Consider the following 21,501-nt stretch of genomic DNA (forward strand, 5'->3'; position numbering starts at 1 on the left):
CAGTCCACACAGTCGTCTCTTCCGTGTGTCCTCATTCACACCAACCTAATTCGGCTAATTCAGCAGAGCAGGCGTCTTTATTTATCCTGCTAATGATTGGGTATCACTTCGGTGCCCGGCCTGACCACCGCTGGCAGGAAAGAGAGATGGCTGTCCTCCCCCTCGCGGGCCTAATGGACACACATTATTCAGCCAGTGGAAGTGTCATCTCACCACACCGCTCAAAATGGCCCCTGGAATCAAAGCTTGTCTTACCGGAAGTGTCATCCACGCCACTATCCATTCGCGCACCTCTGTCATTGCAGCTCCCGGGCCTCTCTCTCTCTCCATCAATCCCGCCGCTCCTCCAGGGACGGGCCATGTTCTCCGTCAGGAAACCTAAAACAAGAGGATTCTATTAAAAGGTGTCAGCCGGCAACCAGATATCAATAACCCCCATGTATGTAGAGCAGGGAGCGAGCCCGCGGGAATCTGCGGTTTCACTGGGGCGGTGTGTGTGTCTGTGTGTCTGTTTGTGTGTGTGTGTTTGGTATTTGTGTGTGATTGAGTATGTGTACGTGTGTGTTCCTCTGTGTGCATATATGTGTTTCTGTGTATGTGCTCATGTGTGCGTTGTGTGTCTGTTTGTGAGTGCTTTGTATTTGTGTGTGTGAGTTTGTGTTTGTGTGTTTGTATGCGTGCGTGTGTGTATTTGTGTGTGCGCGTGTGTGCATATGTGTGTATGTGCCTGTGTGTGTGTTTGTGTGGCCCTTCTGTAAGCTGCATATCTTCATGTATCAAGTCTCCTATTTGTGTGGCAGTGTTTGTGTGTGTGTGTGTGCGTGTGTGTGTGTGAGTTTGCGCGTGTGCACTTGTTTGTCTTTGCATGTGTTGTGTGTAAGTGTATGTGTTGCAGTGTGTAAGTCGCATATATATCGTATATCAATTCTTTTATTTGTGTGTGCGTGCGTGCGTGTGCGTGCGTGTGCGTGAGTGTGCGTGCGTGTGCGTGGTTGTACGTGTGTAGTGTCCGTGTGGGTGTGTGTGTGTGGCCCTGCGATAAGTCGCGTATATTGTGTATCAAGTATTTTATTTGTGTGTCTGTGTGCGTGTGTGGGTGTGTTTGTGCATGTGTGGCAGGGTTTGTATGTGTTTGTGATTGTGTTTATGCGTGTGCGTGTGCGTGCATGTACGTGTGTGTGTCCGTGCGGGTATGTGTGTGTGTGGCCCTCCTGTAAGTCACATATATCATGTATCAGTTGTGTGGTTTCTGTGTACGTGTGTGTATGGGTGTGCGTACGTGTACATGTGTGTCTGTGTGGGTATGTGTGTGTTTGACCCTCCTGTAAGTTGGATATATCATGTATCAATTCTTTTATTTGTGTGTGTGTTTCTGTGTCTCTGTGTGTGTGTGCGCGCTCCTGTCAAGTGTCTTATTTGTGTGTGTTTGTGTTTGTTCTTGTGAGTGCCTCTTTGTGTGCCTGTATTCGCATGTATGATTGCGTGTGTGTGGCCCTTCTGTAAGCCCAGGGTTCCCACGGTCATGGAAATCCTGGAAAAGTAATGGAAATTGAAAATGTCATTTTCCAGGCCTCATGGAATTTTGTAAATTCAATGAAAGTTCTGGAAAAGTCATGGAATTTTTGTATCTCTTTCACACAACTACAGCGTTCTGTGAAGTTCTCATTAGTCTATTATGATTATGTCCAAACATCTGCGCCTTTTATTTAAAAGAGACGAACAATAAATGCACTGACAGTATTTTGAATGTTAAAAATCTATAAAACCAAACCATAAGGTGAGTGGAAAGGGTTAATATTTCTTACATTGAAAGTATGATCATTTCTACACATGTAGGTTGCTGTAAAGTCATGGAAAATTCACTTTAGGTCATGAAAAAATCATGGGAAAGTTTTGAAATTTTGTCAGTGAAAAAGATTGGGAACCCTGTAAGCTGCATCTATCATGTATCAAGTCTGTTATTTGTGTGTTTGCGTGTGTTTTTCTGTATCTGTGTGTGTGTACATGTATATGTGTCCCTTCTGTAAGCCGCAAATCTTCATGTATCAAGTCTCCTATTTGTGTGTGTTTGTGTGGCAGTATTTGTGTGTGTGCGTGCGTGTATTTGTGTGCATGTGTGTGTTTGTGCGTGTGTGTGTGTGGCCGTCCTGTAAGCCGCATATATCTTCATGTATCAAGTCTCCTATTTGTGCCATTAAGCATGCTCCGTGTTTGATATGATACCAGAGACACAGAAACTAATTGATGGCTGTATTGAACCAACTTTCAGAGACATATTTCTGCCCATCTTGACTCAGTCTGAGCTTTTTAAGAATCCCATCTAGTTATATTTGTGTGTAGCCTGGGTGAATGAACAACTGCGTCACCTGCACTTTAAGTTTGCAAAAATCCTGCTACCACTTTGTGACTACATCTTAATTAGCCTTATAAAGCATGAACAAAGACAATGAAGATAATTGTTTCTCTTTCTCATTTACCCTCTTGAAGATGTTTTTGGAGTGATTTGTGCATGCTCTAGCAATCTTTAATCGCTTATTTTAAAGAGACCATATTGCCGTTGAACTCCTGTCCTTACTTCGTTCTCCAATTTTATTTTCTTTATTTGTGATACGTAGGATTCAGGCAAGGCAAGGCAAGTTTATTTGTATAGCATAGTTCGTACACAAAGTAATTCAAAGTGCTTTACAGAATAAGAAATACATTAAAATCATAAAAAAACAAATCAAAACATAAATAATCATGAAGATTAAAATTAAAAAAGAGAGACATAAATTGGAGAGAAGAGTGTCGTGTTGTCATTTTGGTACAACTGAAAAAGAGAGAAAAAACTCGCACACCATCTTACTTGCAAATTGTGAGATTTATTAGGACAAACCGGTCACGACAGCATTATTTTATAGTTGGGTGAATATATACTATGTCTATATGTATTTTTTTTATTATTATTCAATGAGTTTTCTACTAATGATTAATATTTCATTATTATTATCATTACACTGTATGTTGATTGTCTTTGTTTTTTGAATTATGGGGTTTTGAGTGCACTGTTTCTTTATGACCTGTCACCCTGGGGTGCTTACCACACCCTATTTAAGATGGCCACCTGAGCTCTCATTCTGTTTGCCTGACGAAGGCCTAGTGCCGAAACGTTGCACGGTTTGTCCTAATAAATCTCACAATTTGCAAGTAAGACAGTGTGGGATTTTTCTCTATGTTCTTGGGCTGCTCCCTCTCCTCCGACGCACCCGTCTCTAGTAATTGATGTGCGAAATTCTCATTCTTTTATATCGTTGGTACAAATGAAAAAAAAAAAAATCTGTGGCTCTCTAGTGTGATCTGCAGCTATCCATCGGAGGTTCCAACAGCTGCACAGCTCTTTTTACAGTGACATCACCTCCCATTGGGCGAATTTCTCCTCTTGCCATGGATTCTGCCTGGACGACTGAGGGATTTTAGCCAGGTTGGCGCCTCCGCTCAATTTCATTTCTCTCCAGCGACTAGGTCAGGAATCGGTAGGGCTGGGTATCATTAAGAAGTTGCCGATACGATACATACCTTGATACATAGGCCACAATACTATACATATCTCGATACACTGAGCTTTCGATTCGATATGATATATTTGAAATCAATTTGATACAGTTCAATAAAAATAATAGCTAAATCATGGCTGTGATACTAAAAGTATTTCTCAAATGACTTCTTGTGCAAAGTTCATATGAAACACAAACATTTTAATCCTCAAAACAGGGAAAATGTCAAATTTGTCACATAAAAAAATGCTCTGAACAAGCAACAAAACTGTAGCACTGTAACAAAATTTTTTTGTAAAAATACAACCAGATACTACCATACTTACCAAAAAATACTCTTGGTGACATATCAATACAGCAACCCATGATATTGATACTGTATGCTTACATTAAACGATACGATATATCGCTATTTTGATATTTTTGCACACCCCTAGGAATCGGAATACTCCAGACAGTTTGTAAGAACCCCGGAAGTTGTAGACCGCGCACCGGCCAATCAGTAAAGAGCTGTGAAGCCATGACGTCAAACTCAAGCGTCTGTCTGGGTCCCTTTTGTGGAGCAGCACAACAGTAAACAAAGAGGTCGAGATGGATGTAGACGAAGACAGACATTCTGTGTTGGCAACGATTCCCGAGATCGAGGATTTAAAGCCGGAACAAAGAGACCGAGTTAGCCCCGTTAGTGGTGCATTACACACGTCACGACCAAATAGCAGCGACTGGTTAAACAAAAAAAGGACCTGCCTACCATCGAGCGAATGAATCTTAATGCTGCGAGGTCAGACGGTTTCCACGAAGTGAAACCGGCTGATGAATCGGTCTAGAGGGATTGTACACACACATCGATTTTCTAAAAAGGAAGTCGGTGAACTCATCTCTTTTATAAGTTGTTTTAGATGAATATTGTAATTTAAAATGTGGAAATTATGAGATAAAGATCCAAGGGTGTCATAGATTATAACAACACCGCAGACACAAGCACAATACACCTTCTTTAATAAACTATTTCATGCTTTTATAAGCCACGAATAAGTGCAATTATTACAAAGTGTTACCAAAGTCCGATTGTCTTATCTTTTTAAAGGATTCTGTAGTTCTTTGTCAAACTACTTCAGTGCCTTATTTATTAATTTCCGGCCTTTCTTTTCACCTCTCTCAAAAATGTATTGTGAAAAAAATGAATCAATCCTGTCTTGGAATGGAGACTCTACGTTTGTGAGTGCCCAGATATGATCTTTTATATTTTATCACTTTATGTGTGTACCATCTTTTTAATGGGTTTCATTTAATAAAACTTAAAGGAATAATTTGAGCTTCCGCAATATTCTAAATGTTACCAAGGATCTAAAAGTAGCTCCTAATAATCAGAGGGATGAGACCGTGTTTAAAAATATATGTAGTATTTTATCAGTATGAGATAAAGATTAATTGAAGGCGCAGTTTTCTATTTAGTAATTTGACAAAGCTTCGTATTACTTCGCCCTAATAATACCAACACTCAAAGTTTCTGCAGGTTAACTCAAACTTTATTATTATTACTTTGTTGGTACTTACCTGGTCCAATTGTGTTTGTCCATCGACCCGCAGAAGCTGACCTCTGACCTGGCCGGAGTGGAGCAGCAGAAGAAAGTTCTGGAGATGGAGCTGGCGCAGTGGAGGCAGGTATCTCTCCCCCCAAAACCTGCACCCGCCGCACCCGTCCTCCCCGCGTGCTTCTGCCAGGGCCGTCCGTGCCCACCTGACCCTGCCCTGCCCGCTCTGGAGGCTGAGGTCAAACTACTTCAAGTCAAGCTCAAGGTAACGAGTTTTACACTAGTGAGAGCGGGTGTGTGGTTAGTGAGTTTGTTCTAGCGTTCTGAATGACACATGGGGTGTTTTCTACTCTCAGAATAAAGTATTTTCTGTTTCTGCGCAAATATTTCAGTACTAGTTTTAGTATTGATTAGTGTTTGGGTTTTGATTTTATATTTTTGGGCAGGTGATACTATAAAAAAGTAAATAAAGAAAAGAAAAGAAACATTTTTTTTTCTTATCCTCAGTTGAAAATGTCATTATATTGTGTTGATATTTGTCTTCATCATTTCCTGGGGGTGTGACGCTAACTGTAGGCACTGCTCTGTCTGAAGCTCTGATACTCAAAAATTAGACTTTAATCTGAGCTTTTTCCTAATACAATCTGACCACAAAGGAACTGACTTTGCTGAAACTAAAACAGTGTTTTTTACAGAGTTTGCATTGTGTCACCATGGTAACTGCTTACCATTTCTCCAATAGAGATACATGTAGAACACCCCTAGTGCAATGTCACTGCAAAGAATCAATAAAAAAGTAAAACAACAAACAAAACAAAACAAAAACAAAAAACTAGAAACAATTTTTTTCCTCAATTGAAAATGTAGACTTTAATTACAATCTAACTACAAAAGAAAAAGAACTGACTTTGCTGAAACTTAAAATGTGTTTTGACAGTGTTTCTTAATTTATGCATTGTGTCACCATGATAACTGCTGGATAATTCCGGCAATAGGTATACATGTAGAACACCCCCAGTGCAAAGTCTCTACAAAAAAAAAAAAAAATCTGCAAAAAAGTAAAAAAAACAAACTAGAAACAATAACAACAATTATCCTCAGTTGATGTTGTTATATTGTATTGATGTTTCTTGTCAAAAAATTTTCTGGGTGTGTGATGCTATGTATGTGTACATTGGGTCACCATGGTAACTGCTGAACATTCCGCCAATAGAGATACATGTAGAACATCCCCAGTGCAATGTCACTACAAATAATCAATAAAAAGTAAAAAAAACAAAAAAAAACAAAACAAACTAGAAACAATTTTTATCCTCAGTTGAAAATGTCATTATATTGTGTTGATATTTCTCATCAACATTTCCTGGGGGTGTGATGCTAACTGTAGGCACTGCTCTGTCTTGATTAGAGCCCTGCACCCAACGCAAAACTGTGCGGCACGGGACACATTTTGAAAGCTGCAGGGCGGTGGGATGATAAACTACAGTCCTGCAAACTAAATATGAGTGTTATGTAAACAAATGATTAATGTTTGCCTATCATTACATAATTTGTGCTGGACTTTTTTTTTGGCATTAATAAAAACATTTTAAGCTGTCTAAACTTGCAGATGTGGCCGCACACATTTTAGACAATTCCTTTCCGCTTCTCTGTGTTTGATTGAGCTTAAGAAAGTGAACATTCCCATCTTGCAGAAAATTCTGTCCCGTGCAGACCTCTAGTTTGAATCTTTGTTACTCAAATTAGACTTTAATCTGAGCTTTTTCTTAATACAGTCTAACCACAAAAGAACTGACTTTGCTGAAACTATAAATGTGTTTTGGCTGTGTCACCATAGTAACTGCTGAACGTACCGCCAATGGAGCTTCATGTAGAACATCCCCAGTGCAATGTCACTCCAAAGAATCAATAAAAAAAGTAAAACGAAACAAAAAAAGAAAGAAAAGCATTTTTATTCACTGTTGAAAATGTAATTATATTTTATATGAATATGGAAATGACTTGGAAATAGACTTATTACATAATTATATCTTTTTAGTTAAAAGCGTGATTTATTTTTATTATTAATTTGTTGTGATATGGAAATACATTTTGAGTATATTAAGTACTTTCTGTCATATCGAAAAAGAGTCACTAATATCCTACAATAGCACAGTATAAAGATATATATATATATATATACTTATAAAAACAGAATATTCATAAGGTAAATAGTTTTTTATATATATAATGTTAATAAAAAGTTGTTAGAATAATATGCTACACAAAGTTATTTTTCAGATCTCTTTTTTGATCCAGAGTTTTGCAATAACTGAACTGAGCCGATTCTTTTTATCTTTAGCAAAAAAATCCCTGGTGTTTTATTTAAACATCAATATTTCTGAGTCACTTACATCTCTGCTCTGAACAGCCCCCGGTCCTTGAGAAGTTTAAGAATCTGTAAAAGAAGCCGTCAAGGTTTTCGTTTTTGAAATCACACGGTAGAGAAAATCCAACAAATTCTCCGGGTTGCCAGTTCTCACCTCAGATCACCTGAAATTGCATGTGATTTGGACATGAATTAGCATTCCTTATCATTTGATCTTATTAGCAGAGCGCTGTCACAGGGATGAGGAATGGGCTGTAGCAGTGGAGACGTGCCCTACATCATGGGAAATGAGGAGCGAGGTGTAGCGCAGACTCCCCCGTCAGTGTCAGGCGGCAGATTGGCCCTGTCATTACGCGCGCGGAGGATGTCATGACAGGTGACAGCGCAGGGGGGCGCCGCGGGGGTGCTCCCTCTTCTCCGAGCGTATTGTCAAAAGCTGCTACAGGAACGGTGCCCACGAGAGACTCCGGGGCCCTTTAAACCAAAGTAACACGCAGGTTCCAATATCTATCAGAGCGCTGATCTAAAACTGAACTGTCGTCATGAACGCCGCGATCCTCAAAAGCAGCGGGCGGAGGTGTCAGAGATAACAAAGCACAGTGACAAAGGTGATTTAAAGCTGCACTGTGGAACTTTTGTGGTGCAGCAGGGTGCGCCACCTGCTGTCTCCATGGTGTCTGACTTGTCTGTAATGCTCCACAGCCTGGCAGTAGCTTATAGGTGATCTCCCCGGGCCAAGTTACAGACCAGATCTGAAAAAAGGCAAAAATGACTCTAATTTATTTAATGCAGAGATAGATGTTTAATGCCATACTGTGAAACTTTCCAGGGAAAGAAATAACATTAAAGGGACAGTTTGGAATTTTGGACATATGACCTCGTTTCCTAGTGAGCCAGAGTGTTGGAGACGTGTGGAGGCACTTTTTAAAATATTCCATCCAGTCCTTGTATTTGCAGAGGTCGCTGGTGCTAGGCTAGTGCATATCAATGGCCATAGTTATCCCGCCACTAAAAACAGTCTTACCCACTCTACAAAACACCCAAAGCAAATCTATTATAACGCTAGACTGTTGATGTGAATGTCTGTGTTGATAGAATAATGTTTGAAATAAAACTAATCTTGCATCGCATGAATCGTCGCATGTTGAGGGACTATTTTCTCATATATCAGTCCACCACTGCCAAGCTTTCCATCAGGAAGTATAACTCACTGCTGCTGCTCAGACATAAATCCTTTAAATGTAAGGCTGGTTTTACTTCTAAAATTATTCTATCAACACAGACATTTACATCAAAAGTCTGGCGTAATAATAGATTTACTTCGGGTGTTTTGTGGAGTGGGTAAGACTGTTTTCAGTGTCAGGCTAACTATGGCCATTGACATGCACTAGCCTTGCACCAGCGACCTTTGCAAATACAAGGACTGGAGGGAATATTTTAAAAAAGTGTCTCCAACACTCTGGCTCACTAGGAAATGAGGCCCTATGTCCAAAATCCCAAACTGTCCCTTTAATATCTTTGTATTACGCGAAATCAGCCTTAAAATGTACATTAAAAACACGCTTGAAGAAGTTTTATCTGTTATCTGTGCATGTTTGAGTAATTTGGTGAGAGCAAAGGGATGGGGGGGACTGGAAGCGACAAAAACTGAAATTTACTGAAGATGTTTTCAGCAAATATAGCAAAACAATAAAAGGCAACATTGAGATCTTAATGTGTAATGCAATTAAGCAATTAATACCTCATTGAAGAACCTCCTTTTTTACATTTTCAGTGCACTACCCACACACACACTCTGACCTCTAAAGCAAAAGAGAGCAGTCGTAGGGGGCATTTAACTGTTGGTATTGTGATAAGACTATTATAAATTATCCAAATTTTATTGTACTTTCTGTCCAAAGCATTGTGCATTTGCAGTTTTTATTGACCCTATTACAGTGTCTACAGTTTCTCAGTGTAATACAGCGTCTTATGAATAGATTTTTAAGCACACTTGCCATTTTGTTTGGGTAAATTTACAGCAGAAAATTATTATATCTGTAATGCAAAACCCTTACAACTTTACAACCACATTTAATTTACTGCCATAACTAATAAACGCTGTAAAATATTTTCTCTAATTAATGTATTTAATTAGAGGAAATTTCTAAACACATTACTTAATAAAAGCGCAACGAATATAGTTATTTTCTCCTAATTACTCCCCTCATTTGATCCACTTTGAAAACTAGCGCGTTGCTCTTAACCTCTTTTAGCACCTTCCACCCTCCCGCTGTAGTTCTAATGAGGAGCCGTGCTGCGCCTGACCTGTCATCATCCATGTCGTGAAAACCGGCCCCTCCCCTCCTCGCCCCTCATCGCGCTCGCTCTGACACATTAACAAACTCACCCCCTCTCTCCTCTCCCCCTCTCTCTTTCTGTGCCCCCACTCTCCTCCCCCCAGAGCTCGGGTTCAGAGGTCACGAAGCAGGTGGCAGCTAACAAAGCCCTGCGAGGCCAGCTCCAGGAGAAGGAAGACAAGCTCCGCCAACTACAGGACAAGTTAGTCTCACACCTCTCTCCATTATTATTACTCTGTCCTCTTTCTGGTCTACTACGTGTCTCCGCTCACTCTGCTTTCACCATCTCACAGTGTCCTACTGATCGTCTAAGTGGCATGGATTAGGTTTAAACAGGCCACGAAGGACAAAAAAATACATTAAATCTGTGTTCAGGTGTTCATTTATTGAACTTGAACTGCTCGTAGTTGCTAGATCGAGCTACAGCCACTCACAACAGGAAAAAGAGGAGAAAAGTATTATTTAATGTATTTCATTATCCCAATATTGATACAGATTTGTCAGTATCAGCTGATATCGCAATGTTTTTTCACTGCCCCATTCTCTGTGTGCCCTTTTTAAACAGATTAATGAGTCAAAATTGAAAATAGAAGTGTGTTTATATGACTATTGGAACAAATTATTTCGTTTTCCAGATAAATACATGTTGCTTGCCTTGCGATGGATTGGATATGGGCAAATACTGGATACTGGCTCATGTATAAGATCAACTATTGCAATAAATAAAGGCAAAGAGGCAAAATATGTGTATTTTAGCCAAGCAGTAAATATTAGACCATGATACTGTTCTGGATGCCTCTTGACACTTCTGGACGAACCCTTTTCTCTTTGTCTCTGCTCTGGTCTTTCTGAGCGTTTGCACATCCACAGCCCTTCACATCTGCAGTGTGTGATTCCACCGTGTGGCAGCTCCCTGTCTCCTGCATCCCTCTCTCTCTCTCTCTCTCTCTCTGCACCTCTCCGTCTCTGTGCTGTGCTGATGATTAGTGAAATTATGCATGTTCTCTTAACCAGCGCGCAGATACAGTGTGCAGGAGCAGTGTGGATGTGGGTGTCTTGTGTGTCATAGTGTAGGGTTTCTTATGTGGGCTTCTTCAGTGGAGCGCTGATCAAAGACCTGTATTGATTGTTTGTGTGCCGCAGGAGGGACCAGTTTGGCCCCTGACACCTAAACCCACACACCATCACTCTGGCCTGTGGGCCACACACCCTAATGAGTTACACGGATCACCTCCTGCAGCACTGGCTCCATTACATAGTGCACAGCTATAGATGTAAACAATTCACTTAGGAACACTGCTGTTGTGAAAGGCACATCTCGTCATCCTGGATTAGAATTTCAGCTTTGAACTGAAGGAAAGGTACAAAGAGCAAGTTGGCATTCCTCCGTCTGATTCTCTTTGTCTAGTATTCTGTGTCCTCTGCCCGCCTTTCTCAATAATGCATACGGGGCATGTGTACAATCACAGTGGGCATGTGCTGCTGTGTGACCAAAGGATCACAGATACAAAGAGTGAACATCCCCAGAGCAGGACTACGACAGCAGCTCCTCTGTCACACACTGGACTCCCAAACAGCAGCTGCCAGTCCTGTACATACCAGCTCGTGCGCCTCCATGGAGGGACTCCTTCTCAGAATGAAAGACATGTCTAGACATCTCTGAAATATACATCTCAGCGCACACACAGGGAGCAAGGCTGCTTCGCCTTAAAGAAGAGAGAGCTAAAAAAAAAGAAATGAATTTCAAAGTACACCGGCATGTCCTCAGTCAATATCCGGCACTATGGCCCTGCCTTATTTATGAAGCAGCTTCTTTCATCTTTAGCTCTGTTGTCTATCAGCCACATGAAACACCAGAGCTCTCCATTCTTAACAACATCCACCAAATGTTAGCGCTCACTTTCACTCAGACCGCTGACTGTTATCATTACAATACACGCATGTTTGATGAACAATATTGCCAACAAGCTCAGAACAAAGGGAACAAATGCCTAAGTTATGGGGGAGAGTCTGTGGCTCTGGTTTTGGCTGCTCACTAACTCTCATAAATACAGATCACACGCTCCGGCAGAAACAGCCTCCATCCTTCATTCTTTTTTATCCTCTATTCTTTTTGGGCTGCAGAAGAAGAAACATCTAAAATAAATGCTGTCCGTCTAATTGCCATTAGCATTGGGGCACAGGGAGCTGCAGACTCTTATTGCTGCGCTCTGTCTTTAAGTCAACAGCAGACAGCCATCCGAAAGGTTCAATATGGGTTTTCTCATTAATGGCCAAATCCATGGGGTAACCATCCAGCACTTCTCCCCCCAAAGTCCCAAGGCTAGACTCTTTCATTTAATTTAATGTCACTCCAATAGGACAAGCTCACATTTATTTAGCCAGACTGCCCTGAAGCACTGGCTTACCTGGGGAGGCAGGGACATTTACTCACACACAAGCATTTGCTCTGCTGTTGCCTCATTTGTTTATTTAAAGCTGCACTGCGTAACATTTTTAGTGGAGCATCCGTTACCTGCTTGTCTTCACGGAAATGTTATTGCTTTGTCCAGAATGTTCCACAGTATACTTTAAACCAGGGTTACTCATTGCATGGCTCACAAGCAACATGCAGCTCACCAAACTTATACCAAAAATAGTAACTCAGCCTGTATATTTTTTCAAATGTGGTAGATGAACATATAGTAAATATTGCAACAAAAATATCTGCATTACACTAAGTATAAATCAAGGCTTAATTAATTGTGTTTCCTAAAGGAGGCACTGTGGCACCAGCAACCAGTGATGCTCACATCCATGTATAAATGACCCATACCGTACAGGCCTTCCCTGTCCACACAGTAACGCAAAACCCCCTGAAACGCTAGTCACGTGATAAGCTGGTGTCACGTCTTCACAAGGTCCCAACGTCACGTGAGTGGCAAAAACAAGGAAGTCTGAAGTTGCAGCAGTGGACCGACGACGAGGTTCAGTTGTTACTTAGTGAAACACTGGATTTTAAAACGAGCATGGCGGCTCAGAGTGAGGACTGACTCGTTTCTGTGTTCGCAAGCCTTCCCTATCCACACAGCTTTGAGCATATTTGTTTACATTTTACAGAAACGAAACTTAAAACCGCATGGCAAATTTGCATGAACTGAGTGCTCAAAAAACAGCTCATTATTGTGCGCTGATGCGGTTCAGCTTCTGTCGGACTAAAGGACATGACTCAGTGGAATATGAGTGTTCTTTCTGTGACAGAGGGGTGTTCTGCTGATGGTGAGTCTGTTCTGTGCTTCTATCACATTGGAGATGTTTCATGTGAAACTTTTCAGAGATTATACGTCTGCAGGTCGTACGCACAGACTGTATATATGAATGGACATATATTCTAGCCTCTTAGCGTTTTGGTGGTGAATTACTTCGCGGCGCATAGACCTACATCAGCGTATCAGCGTTTTCAGGTGTCCACACGGTGCCGGATCAGATTCGTACTCAGATAAATTCGTAGGAGCTGGCGGCACCAGATCGTTCCGTCTCTGGAGCCGTTTTCAGTCGGATTAGTGTGGACGAACACTGTATCCACAACGAAAACGACTCAAATACTAGTGTGGATGGGGTCTAAATTACATTTCAGATCTCACAGAAGAAATTAGGGTATTTTTGAGTGGAATAAATAAATACGAGCAGGATATGTTTAAAGTCATACTGTGGAACATTCCCTCCATAGCGGTCCCTCCACCAGAAAAGCTGCGTGGTGCACCTTTAAAACACACAAGTCATGATGCGCGTGGGAGAATCACCACATCTCTGAAAAAAAAAAAAAAAAAAAAAACTCTTTAATTAACAACAGCCTTATGATCTTTATTCTATTTGTTCACTCTCCCAGCGGTATAGACAGCCATGAAAACGCTTCATATTTTCCTTTTATGATTGCAGATTAAACATGCTAACATTCTTCGCCAATTTAAAATAAAACCCGGCGTTAATACGTTGAAATGTGGAACAAATCAATGTTATTAAACAGGAACGTGTTTGCTTGAGTGTCTTTACATCAGACGATATTAGCGCAGAACCGGCTAGAATTCCCCGTGTAATCCTTTTCGAACCGTGGCAAAAATAAACATGTAATAAATGCGTTAGCTCGTGTCACTGTCGATTCGAAATGCACTTTGTCACAGAGGATTCCCCAGTCAGCGCTCCCATCAGACTACTTGTTCTAATGTATGCCACTTAGAATTACCCATGCAGCCTCCCCTCTCGTCGTACCCAAACAGCATGGCGGTGTATTTAGTTGTCATAATGAGCTGTCAGGGCTGATGTACTGCGCGGGGACACTGGGGCTGTGCTGGTGTCTCTATTTGTATGCGGCGTGTCACTGTTTAATTTGTCTTCCAGAGCGGCTCACGTGGAAAGAGACGTAAACATGAAAAGACAGCTCGTGGAGGACCTGAAAACGCGACTGAAGTTTTTGCAGGACATGGAGGGCAGCTACCGCGGGCAGGTGGAAGAGCTGGAGAAGAAGGTAAAAGGGAGGAGTAATATGTTGTAAAAGCGTCGATATCGCAATATTGACTGATGCAATAATCGATATCTTAACAAGGTTCTCCATCTGATAAAATGCACTGTTTTTTTTAAATTATTAATATGTTAAATAAAGCCAGTTCTGAAAGTTTTTTTGAGTATCCCGCTCCTGGTTTAGTCCTGGTTCAATCCTGGTTTAGTCCTGGTTCAGTCCTGGTTCAATCCTGGTTTAGTCCTGGTTCAGTCCTGGTTCAGTCCTGGTCCAGTCCTGGTCCAGTCCTGGTCCAGTCCTGGTCCAGTCCTGGTCCAGTCCTGGTTCAGTCCTGGTTCAGTCCTGGTCAGTCCTGGTCAGTCCTGGTCCAGTCCTGGTCCAGTCCTGGTCCAGTCCTGGTTCAGTCCTGGTTCAGTCCTGGTTCAGTCCTGGTTCAGTCCTGGTTTAGTCCTGGTTCAATCCTGGTTTAGTCCTGGTTCAGTCCTGGTTCAGTCCTGGTTCAGTCCTGGTCCAGTCCTGGTCAGTCCTGGTTCAGTCCTGGTTCAGTCCTGGTTCAGTCCTGGTTTAGTCCTGGTTTAGTCCTGGTTTAGTCCTGGTTCAATCCTGGTTTAGTCCTGGTTCAGTCCTCGTCCAGTCCTGGTTCAGTCCTGGTTTAGTCCTGGTTTAGTCCTGGTTTAGATCTGGTTTAGTGCTGGTCTAGTCCTGGTTCAGTCCTGGTTCAGTCCTGGTTTAGTCCTGGTTCAGTCCTGGTTCAGTCCTGGTTCATCCTGGTTCAATCCTGTTTTAGTCCTGGTTCAATCCTGGTTTAGTCCTGGTTCAATCCTGGTTTAGTCCTGGTTCAGTCCTGGTCCAGTCCTGGTCCAGTCCTGGTTCAGTCCTGGTTCAGTCCTGGTTCAGTCCTGGTTTAGTCCTGGTTCAGTCCTGGTTCAGTCCTGGTTTAGAGCTGGTTCAGTCCTGATCTAGTCCTGGTTTAGACCTGTTCCAGTCCTGGTGTAGTCCTAGCGATCTGCAGTTGCAGCCTGTGTATATTTATAATCTGCTAATATTTCTTTTTTTTTAATTAATATGTTAAATAAAGCTGATTTTCTTCATGATTTTTTCTTACTGAGGCCAAAATTTAGACTCGACAGTTTCACTATTAAATGAAAACATGTGATTTCTTTGTTTTTATTATTATAGCTGAGATGATTTACTAAAAAAATCATATTATAACGTTGCAATAATATTGATGTTACAGCTCTTAATGTGCATATGACAGGGTAGAGAACTCATTTAATAAAAAAATATATGTGTATAATTTTACTTTCTATAGCACAGCAATATGTGATATACCTAGAGGTAATTCTACAACTGTTAACAACCATACGGATCAAACTGTGTCTAATTTGCACTGCACTAGCACAAATAAATGACAACACCACCTTTTGTTGCATTTTCAGTATTAATGGCTTTCCTATGTTTTTGTACTTTTTTCCCTAATTTCTTTCCATACAAACTACCACTTTACCAATGTAAAACTATGATAAATACCTTCTACAGGACAGCCTTATCACAAAATGTTTCAATATTATGCAGTTTTAGAATGATAAAACTTGATAAAAATATATCTGAATTTCTGTTGGTTTAAGATGACATATTATGTAAAATCAACTATTATGATATTTTAACCATGTTATATTGGTTTCAGAATTACTTAAAGAAGGGGAAAATAATTTTCATTACAGACATTACAGCCGACCAGCTTATCAAAAATAAAGTTAAGAAAGTTTAAATAAAAGATCAGTAGCTTAAAGAAAATAAGTACATTAAGTAGAGCACGTCGTTATTAACTAAATCCCCAGTGAAAATAAAATAAACATGTTCCTCTTCAATAACTTACTCAGAGTTTCATTTTGATTTGATTCATTCACGTTTGAATATTCCTCTGTTGAAATTCAGTTTTCTCCTACCCCCTTTCTCCACCCACAGCTCTGTATTTACTTGTCATTATTCAAACAAATACTTCAGATTCCAGGTCTTATATATAGGTTTAAAAATGTGTCACAGTTCTTTTTTGAGCAATAAAAACAGGTCTATCAGCTCTGCGATTTTGAACATGAAGTCAATGGACCGATTTCTATTATTCAATCTGTTTTAGATCAATAATTTAGTTTAAAATGAGCGAAATGTGAAATAATAATCCACGTATGTTATAGTTTAATACTAAATACTCAAAAATCATCTTTCTTTTTCCTCTGCATCTGTAGGTGAAGACGTTAACAGAGGAGGCCACCAATCGAAAGGCTTTTATCGAGTCCCTGAAGAGACGACTGAACGTGGCCACGACGGAGAAGAGCCAGTACGAGGCCTCCTGCGCGAAACTCAAGGAAGAGTTGGAGAAAAAGGTTGGATCCTTCTACAGAAAACTAACGCTATTTTATTCTTTTACGGTGCTAGTGCTGTGAAATTGACAAATCTGTACTTTTGGGGGCAATCATGATAACAATAAACAGAGGAAAATGTTGTTATCAATCAGGAAAGTTCTAATATTTGGCTGTAAATGTTTGTTTGAGTAAATTATCTGTAAAATGAATGACAAAAATGTAGCAAAATTACACTCCAATTTTCAATTTTTATGAACTTTTAATTGCATCAAGGCACTGTGTAACTTTTCTGGTAAGACTTCAGCTCCTGGTTGCGGAGGTGGGATCAAGTCGGTGTTTTGCGAGACTCAAGTAAGTCTCAAGTCTTTGACCTCAAGTCCGAGTCAAGTCCCGAGTCAAATACAGGCAAGTCCAAGTTGAGTCTCGAGTCACTGGCCCATAAGTCCAAGTCAAGTCGAAGTCGTCTGCTTTGAGCTTCAAGTCATTTCAAGTCTTTAAAGCAAAGCACCAAGAATAGCTTAGAGTTTTGCAATTCATATGATTTTTAAGCTCATTTGTACTTAAAAAGTCCCAGTATATTTATATATGGGTATTCATATAAGAGTTGTAGAAATGCAAATTTTTCCTTTTTAAATGTCTTGACAAGATCTTAGTGTGAATCATTACAGTCAGAATAGAAAGAATTCAGATTTAAAAGTGCTAAATAACAGTTATTTTGTCATGACGGATAATGTTCTGTGTAGTTCCCTCTGTTTTACTGTATTGTACTGTATATTACTGTAGTACATTTAAGGATACCACATCACAGTACTTCAGTTACCTCCACAGTAACAAACAGAGAAGTGGGAAGGACATGGTCCAGTTTGTTCTTGTAAAATTAAACACCACGTATATCAACTGAAAAGACAAAAGTGTTTCCAAAGACGTCTATTTTTTAGGAAAAGCATCAAGTCTTCTCAAGTCACAGGCCTCAAGTCCAAGTCGAGTCCCAAGTCTTAGTCCATTTTATCAAGTCAAGTCTCAAGTCCTAAAAATAGTGACTCAAGTCAGACTCGAGTCCAAGTCACGACTCGCAAGTCCCCACCTCTGCTTGGTTGTATCCATGGCGATATACTGGGGAGATCACTTTCGCTCTAATGCCCCATAGTATGACTTTAAACTTGCTGCTCCACAGATCAGATGTGTAAATTGACTTGGTGCTTGTCTCTGTGGAAATAGATACGCTTAATATCATACTGTGAAAAATTCCAGAAAAAGCAACATATCCCCATGGTGACAGACCCTCCACCTGGAAAGTTACACAGTGCAACTTTAAGGCAGATTTCTTAATTTAGATGATACGCTCAATATAAAAAAAAATGTCTACGTTTTAAACCACAATCTTGATCATATTGTCTTGTTCACAATATATTCCCAACCAAACGAAACTATAAAAATCACAGAATATAACTTTCTTCAAAACAAACTTTCTTTTGCAACACTTCACTCTTAAGTTTTCAGAAATAGTTTTGTAATGCATTATTGAATTTACCACCATTACTCAGTATTACACAAAAAACATGAGATTAACTTGCGGCGCATGCTTCAGAAATCAATAATAATCTATCACATGCCTAAAAGCTCGATGAAGAATTAAAGCTTTTCTACCTCTTTCCATGATTTCTTTTTTTTCTACAGGAGCAGCGCGTCTGTGCCCTCCAGGCCAGAGTGGGAGCTGGCGAGCAGGCTCTGTCCGCCCTGCAGAAGACCGCCACAGAGCAAATGGAGGGGTTGACCCAGCAGAGCTCCCAGGCCCTCGACCGGCTCCAGAGACAGTTAGCCCAGGCCCTCGCCCAGCTCGAGCAGCTCCACGCCTTCATCAAGGTACATTTTAGAAAGGGGTGAACCACAGTGCCAAAAGTTCAGTCTCTCTTTTTTTTATATTTACACACAGAACTGTAGAGATCGTACTCTGATTCTCATTTTACATGTACAGGAAAGATTCAGAAAGTTTTCCTAGTGTCAGTTTAACAGCATTTAATCTCGGTTAAAGGTCTATATAATAATTATTTTCTGGTCTATGTCATAATGTTGTTTCGTTATCAAAACCATAGCCAGAGTTGTGTTTTGTTTCATTCACACATGTTCAACACACAAATCCTGCTTATTTAGGCATCAGGTTCTTCTCTCAAACAGAAAACACTCTGTTCCACCTTGTGATGTCATGCGTTAGTTAGTGTTGTAGTCAAGACCGCACTAATCGAGGACAAGACCGAGACCACAGGGTCCAGAGACCAGGACAAGACCTCTGAGGGTCGAGACCGAGACAAGACCAAGACTTTTAAAGGTCGAGACCGAGATAAGGCCGAGACCACAAACCATCGAGACTAGCTTTGTCATTTTCTACATTTATTTGTATTTTACAGTCATTTTGGGACATGTATATCAATGTTTTTATAAATCTATCTTCTTTTGAGATGATTAATGTTCATTTAGGCTTAAATAAGACAATCTACACTTTTTGTACTCCTTTTTGGACCCTCACCCACAGTTTGAGAACCTCGTCTTTCATCCAACTTCCACTGGCACTTTACAGAAAACTGAAGAAAGTGGGTAGGATTTTAAACCTGTATTTTCAAGTTCTTAACTGGAGTTACATCAGTGTCAGACCTCGAGTCTGAGACAAGACTGAGTCCAAGCATCTTCAAGACCGAGACAAGACCGAGTCCAAGACGAGACCAAGACCATAAAAAAACAGTCTCAAGACCGGTCTCGAGTACTACGACACTAGCATTAATACAGGGAGTGCTCTACTGTGTTTTTAAAATTCATACACCTTTATTAGAATCATTTGGAATTACAAATCTCTGCTTAACTCAGAGTAAAAGGTACCAGCAGCTGTTAACATGAAAACTACCGCTTCATGACATCACAAGTTGGAATCAGGATTATTTTATTATTAGACCAAACAAAAGACGACTTGCGACACCTTTAAAGAGTCAGCATAAGTCCTTTCATTTCAATCTAGTGAAGTACTGTTTTATAAGACTGTTTATGTTAACTTCATTCGGAAAGTTTGATTCTACATTACTGGTTAAACAGGGATCAGGATTGAAGATTTTATGGACCATGTGAATGAAAGAAAAAGTATACTGTTGATGTCATTTGGTTATGTTGTCAACCATCTAATATTATATCGTATAACTTAAAAATTATGATGTTTTGTTTTTTTTTCACAATAAGCAAAACACTAAAATTTGACTTTGCGATATCCTTACATGTAGCGCAATAATTTTTCTAAGCCTGGATTTCAGCTCCACACACGAAACACCTGTCAGTGACACGAACAGCACAGTGAAAGCTCAGGCCCGGTCAGAGCTCCAGCCCTATTCGCATGTTGAGCTGGGATTTATATTTCATGGCTGCCCTGGAGGCGCACCGAGAGGTATTCTGCTACTGCATCTGTGGATTCAACACGTCCTGTTTCTTTTTGGCGAAGGCTGTAAACATGGCAACGTGTCACGGCCAAAACCACAAAGCTCTCTTATAGTCTTAGTACGCACATCTGTTTAATGTTTCAAGGGGGTCAGAGCTGTGAGAATCTGGTGTCACATTCAGGAAACAGCCATAAAAGCGCAGTTAGGCTCGAGATACAGGGAGAGGAGGGTGTCCGGGGTGCTTGCTGTCCACTGACCCCAGGGTTGCATCACTGGATTGCTGATGATGTAATTCTATTATCTTTGAACAGCAGACAGAATACAGGAGTTTGTGTTCCAGTTTTATACAGTCAGGGCCAGTCAGCATCCCTGTCCGAGGCCGTGGTTTAGGACCGGTGTAGTTTCAGGATGGATATGGGCACTGGTGCAAAAAATGGGTCTCATTTGTTAAAAAAATATATAAATAAATACGGAAATTGTTTTATTACTTCTGCCATAAAAGTTTTAAAGCAGACCTGCTATGCAGAATTGACTTTTCAGAGCTTTTAACCATGTTTATTCCCCTCACCATGTACTCACTCGAAGTTGTGTTTGGAGTAATTGCTTATTTTCAAGAAGGCACATTGCCGATCAACTCCTGTGACTATCTGTGTTCAACAGCCAATTCCAAGTAATACCAACTGTGTTATACAACAGATACTCATCCTTACAGTCTCTTCACCACTAGGGATGCAACGATAACCGAAATATCGTGAGATCGTATCGTCAAAGTTCTCACAATAATATCGTGGACCATCACAATATATCGAATTACAAGACTTTGCTTAAATTAAGAGTTATGGTGCAGCAATAGCTAAAAAAAAGACAGAGAGAACTACATAGACCATGATCCTTTGCTCAATTTCAGTGTAAACTAAGAAGAAATAACAGTTCTAAGCACTTTTAAGTCTTAGTTCTTTGGATTAAGTCTTGTCAAATTATTTCAAAAGGAAAAAGTAGGAAAATATCATACCGTGAAATGTATATCGTGAAAATATCGTACAGAGAGATTTGGATATTGTTACATCCCTAATCGTGACCTTCCCCACAATATTGTAATAAATATCATACTGTGAGGTTCATACACACCCTGGATTCCACCTGTTCAACCTGTTGCCTTCTCACAGACGCTTCAGGACCAATAGACTCGGGGACAGCTTCTAACCCCAACGCTGTCACCATGCTGAATGAGAACTGTTAATTTGTTTCATTTATTTTGTTTAATTCTTGCACTTTGACGGAGCAGCTTTGAATTTGATTATACTGTGTAATGACAGTAAACACTTTCTATTCTATTCTATTCTATTCTTTACCATGATGACATCGTATCATGAGACTTGGATATCGTTACAACCCCTATTCACCACCCCACATTTCATAATTATTGTCTTGATTATTGTTGCATCATTTATA

The 21,501-nt window shown here is 40.3% G+C and overlaps 1 protein-coding gene across 2 annotated transcripts in view; it reads left to right on the forward strand.

The window, feature by feature from the left end:
- The window catches only part of cntln (centlein, centrosomal protein), a 175,889-nt gene that overhangs the window by 113,173 nt on the left and 41,215 nt on the right, over positions 1 to 21,501 (forward strand). For both annotated transcript variants that reach the window (XM_055158740.1, XM_055158741.1), the window contains exons 20-24: positions 5,124 to 5,333; positions 9,880 to 9,977; positions 14,153 to 14,279; positions 16,517 to 16,654; positions 18,311 to 18,496. In XM_055158740.1, the coding sequence (XP_055014715.1) occupies positions 5,124 to 5,333; positions 9,880 to 9,977; positions 14,153 to 14,279; positions 16,517 to 16,654; positions 18,311 to 18,496 (759 nt within the window). The remainder of the gene's footprint in view (positions 1 to 5,123; positions 5,334 to 9,879; positions 9,978 to 14,152; positions 14,280 to 16,516; positions 16,655 to 18,310; positions 18,497 to 21,501) is intronic.

The sequence above is a fragment of the Boleophthalmus pectinirostris genome, unplaced genomic scaffold (genome assembly GCF_026225935.1).
Source record: "Boleophthalmus pectinirostris isolate CB_2022bp ecotype Guang Dong unplaced genomic scaffold, ASM2622593v1 HiC_scaffold_22, whole genome shotgun sequence".
Taxonomy (NCBI): Eukaryota; Metazoa; Chordata; class Actinopteri; order Gobiiformes; family Gobiidae; genus Boleophthalmus; species Boleophthalmus pectinirostris.